This window comes from Urtica dioica, chromosome 3 (assembly GCF_054948205.1).
Source record: "Urtica dioica subsp. dioica isolate 48M chromosome 3, U.dioica_male_clone48M_v1_H2, whole genome shotgun sequence".
NCBI classification, from domain to species: Eukaryota; Viridiplantae; Streptophyta; class Magnoliopsida; order Rosales; family Urticaceae; genus Urtica; species Urtica dioica.
In genome coordinates this window covers 26686301-26690917 of record NC_142758.1, presented here as the reverse complement: position 1 = coordinate 26690917, position 4617 = coordinate 26686301, and the positions used below count along the sequence as shown (strand labels likewise).

Sequence of the window (4617 nt, the reverse complement as noted above, 5' to 3'; positions counted from 1 at the left end):
GAATATTAGATATTCGATTACGATGAAAAGAAAAAAAAAAAAAAAAACCCCATGTCCATAAAATATCTCTATTTAAGAATGTGTGTATTATAATCACCAATTCCTAGCGCACAATTTTCAGTAAACGAAGAATTCAAAGATTAGATCAATTGCATAAACAAAACAAAAAACATAATCGCAAACATCGAATAATTATATGCATCATCAAATCAATAAAAACAAATAAACAATAGGACGAAATAATTGCATAATTGATCTCGTACTTGAACGATATTGGAAAATCACAAAAGTTCGCAATCAAAGCTCTAATGATATATCTAAGTTTTATTTTGATAATTTTAAATAACCACGATCAATTATATGATTTTCACATTCATTTGGAGATCGAAAAAACCTACATCGATCCATAACAAAAAGAATTGCAGCGGCGCCAAAATAATCGGAATTGCTTTCTTTCTCTTGACCTCTATAAATTTGACAGCTTTTTTTTTTTTTCGTGGCAGAAGAAAACTACATATTGGATTAAAAGATGATCAATCAATAAAGTTTGTCTTTATATAGACCAATCGTGTGTGTATATATATATATATATATATAAATTATCTTTATTTTAATTAATCAATAGAATTAAATTTAATTATATAATAAATATATTAATTGATATCACACTTGTGTCACATGTTGTCGTTGTTTTTCGGACAACTATTTAGGAGCCAAAGACGGTTAGACCCAAGGCCGGACCAAGTGGTCTCGTCTTGACTCGAGCGTGTCGGACCCGGTATCCCGAGTCGTCCCTTAGCTGTGGATGTCCCTTGAGTTCGTCAGAGTACCTGAAAAGGAGTAGAGAACACGTGAACTACAAAGGGGAAACAGGGGGGATGCCCCTGTTTACCTCTCCGACGCTCAACATTAGTGGGATTGAGGTGGAGTATAGAGGTTTTAGGGGTGTTTAAAGGCCAAAGCTTGAGAGAAACGAGCGAGGTACGAGTTCGGCAGCGTTTCAGTGCTCAAGAATGGATTACCTGGGTCAAGGGAAGGACCTTGTATTTATAGGCAGCCAAGGGGTGGTTGGGAGACCCCTTGGCCGAGTGAACTTGCTTGGTTCGGCCATTGAGTGGCTGGGTCGGCTCTGACTGGATCCGAAATTTAAAGAAACGGATAACCGAATTTTGAAAAACGGATATTGGACCGGATATTGGATTTAAGAAACCGGATAACCGAATATTTGGATAACCAAATTTCGGTTTTAGACTAAACTAGACCGGATATTAGATCGAATATTTAAAAACCGAATATTCGGATTTGAATATAAAAAATGTAAGAAACCGAACCGAACCGATCGAGTTTCAACGCTAATGGTCACACACATATTCCGCTTCGTCCGAAAGACTTTCCTTACGGCGGGACAGGTTATAGTCACCGTCCGAAAGGTCACACACACGTTCCGGACTCGTCCGAAAGGTTATTCTAATCAACATAAGTTGGTAATGAATTAAAGTGTAATACTGGTCCTAGTTGATGACTACAAGTGCCAATTACTTATTTTTTTAATCTACAAAATCTACTAAAGGTGCGATTTTTATTCCTGAAAACCTGAGATTCTTTGCACAACGTGTCCTGTGAGTCACGTTTCTGTCCAAATAGTTTTAATTTTATTCTTTTGCTGCAATATAACGTCCAACCACCCTAAATGGTTTCACTGAAAGACGAAAGGAGAATAAGTAACAAATAATAAAAGGGCCTATTAATTAATTGTTTTTCTTTCTCTATCTTTCGCGGAACTAGCCATGAAGCATAATACTAAGGATAAACCTAGACATGTTGTTCCTTTGTTAGAAAATAACTAATTAAATTTCTACGTTAAATCGGTACCAAATCATATGTAGAATCCAATCGATTACTGTTTCTGTTTAATAAGATTATTTCGCCTTTCCAACACTATGGACAGTAGATTGTTATTCCTAAACAAAATAAGGATCAGATTAGGTAGTTCAAAACAGGAGATTTATATTATGTTTTAACTTCTTATGTTAATATTTTTTTAATTAGTCCTGTATTAATTGAAATTTGTTACGAATTAAGAATTTTATATTAGGCAACGTTTCAATTTTTTTTCAAAAGGACTAGCATTCATACAGACATGGCAAATGAAATAAACTATTTTGTACCTTATTTATCCATATAAATCAAATAATTATTTAAAAAAAAAATTAATTCTCTAATTAGTAGGATATTACTAACTGTTAATGCATTATTTTTTGTCGCCGGAAAAGGACTCTTCCAAAAGCAAAAATACAAGTGGCACGAGCTCCGTAGAAAGATAACAACGTCCCTTCCGAAAACCTTGCCTTGCCACGCGTCATGCATCGCCATTCGTTGTGCCATGCTTCGTCGTGCCCCATGCCTCGCCCTGGGCATTGCCATGAACGATGCCTCGCCTAGAACCTTGACATGTCTCACCCTTACGTGTCTTGCCAGGCCTGGACACACCTCATCCACACTTGCCATGATTCAAACACTTGCCATGTCTCAACTCTTGCCTCACCATGGGTCTTGCCATACTTACTCGTGCGCCGTCTCTTGCCATGAGCATTTCCATGCTTCACCATGTGCCTTGCCATGCTTCGCGGTGTGCCATGCCCCTCCGTGAGCCTTGACTTGCCTCACCGTGTGTCTTGCACCACCGTTCACCACGCCTCGTCGTGGGCCTAATCATGCCTCGCCGCGAACCTTGCCTTGCGTGAACCACCGTGCACCATGCCTTTCCGGGAACCTTTCCATGCTTCGCCGTTTTTCCATGCATCAACGTTAGACTTGTCATGCTCCACCGTGACCATTCCTTACATAGTATCTTGAAACTTCTTGCCTCTTCGTGTCCTGCCATGTCTTGACCCACCTCATAAACACTCGTCGTTCATTCAAATATGAAGGATAATGTTACCCCACGATACCATTAACTACTTTCATAGAAATACATGTCCTACCGAGAATTTGTAACTTGCTATGCTCTTTCAAAATAGACTTGTATGTAAAGATTTACCTTTGCAGTGAAAGGATGATTCGGATCGACATGAGAGTTAATGTTACTACATTGCCATAATCCATGTTGTTTATATATTTGAAAAGAGGTTGACCCCCTTGCTTGTCGCATGTTACAATTCTCTGAAAAAACCACATAGATAAAATGTAGGACTGGTGCCAACAGTTCAGCATGGAGGAAAGGACTCACTGAGATGACTAATAGAACTGTCTTTTCTGTATACCCCGTTGCTAAATTAAATAAAAACCAACCGCGGGCTTTACACAATCGATCAAATGATATCGGATAAGATAGATATCTCTTCAACACAACATAGGTCATTGAAAGGGGAGACCCACCAAAGCACGAAAGCCATGATCTGTCAGAGAATGGATTCCTGATTATTCAAAGAGTGCATAACTGAATAATAACCCGTCTTTTCGGGATTTTCTATCGGAAATGGGTTCTTAGCATGAATTCTATCAAACAACGTACAAAAACAGAGAGTTCCATTATCTTCAGAATTAGTTATGTTTTTTGTATGTTCGGAACATGGGTGAGCAGTGGAAAGAAAAACGAACTGTGCAAATCATTTATTATCACTTCCTATTTATTGTACTTCTTTTTTTTCTCACGAATTAATTGGATTCAATGAGGGGCCAAGCTACTTTCCCTTTAGTAGATCGTGAGTCTGTCGTCCTTCTCATTATAGTCCTCCTAAAATCAATAGCATTTCGTCGGAATACATCCTGTCTTTGAACCTTAGTAGTCCTATGCATAGTAAGTACTATAGCCCCAATCATGGCTACTAATAAAATCAGTCTAGCAACCAAAAACAAGACGGAATAGTAGGTATAAAGTAAATTGCCCTATGTTTCCAAATTAGTCCAACTTCTACCTTAGAGGCATAAACCGTATATCTCGAAAAGTTCGTATTTCTATGGGTTGGTAGTAATGGAATGGTTTCATTATCGAAAATAAAGAACATTTCCCCATCAAAAGATCAGTCCAATAATATCACTCACTGGTAGATAGCGCAATACTTCTTCATGAATCTCCGATATTTGAATATGGAACATCATAACAATGAAAAGGAATGAAACAGCTATAGCTCCTTTATGAACCACTGGGAAGATCATTGCGAAGAAGTCGAGACCTAACAAAAGAAGTAAACCTGAAGTGTCTCGAAAGACTAAAATGGGATACAAAACGGAATGTACCAGATTTTTAGCACGTGCAACCATCAAACCAGAGACCAAACAAGACTCGACAAAATAGAAAGTAGCATGGGTACAAAAAAAAAGGAAAAAAACAAACATCGAGCTTGATTAGCATTTGACAAGCCTCAGCTCCACTCAACAAACCTCAACACGCTGTGACAAACCTCAACACGCCTCAACACGCTCTGACAAATTTTGACTCACCTCAATGACCCTGAACCCACTTTGGAAAACCATGCCACAGTAGTACGACCACTTGGAAAGGCCGTACGACCTATCCTAATACACCACATGGTTGTACGGTCACATGAGAGGCCGTATGGCCAACCCTGGCAGAATACATGGCCATACACCCAACCTTGACAAATCTTATGGCCG

The 4617-nt window shown here is 38.6% G+C and overlaps 1 protein-coding gene across 1 annotated transcript; it reads right to left on the bottom strand.

Annotated features, from left to right (window-relative positions):
* Window positions 1-3657: 3657 nt before the first annotated feature.
* LOC149402524 (Cytochrome b/b6 protein) lies at window positions 3658-4307 on the bottom strand. The gene is given in 4 exon segments (XM_089608415.1): window positions 3658-3917; window positions 3920-4010; window positions 4012-4280; window positions 4283-4307. Coding segments are annotated over 4 exon segments (645 nt in total).
* Window positions 4308-4617: the final 310 nt, after the last annotated feature.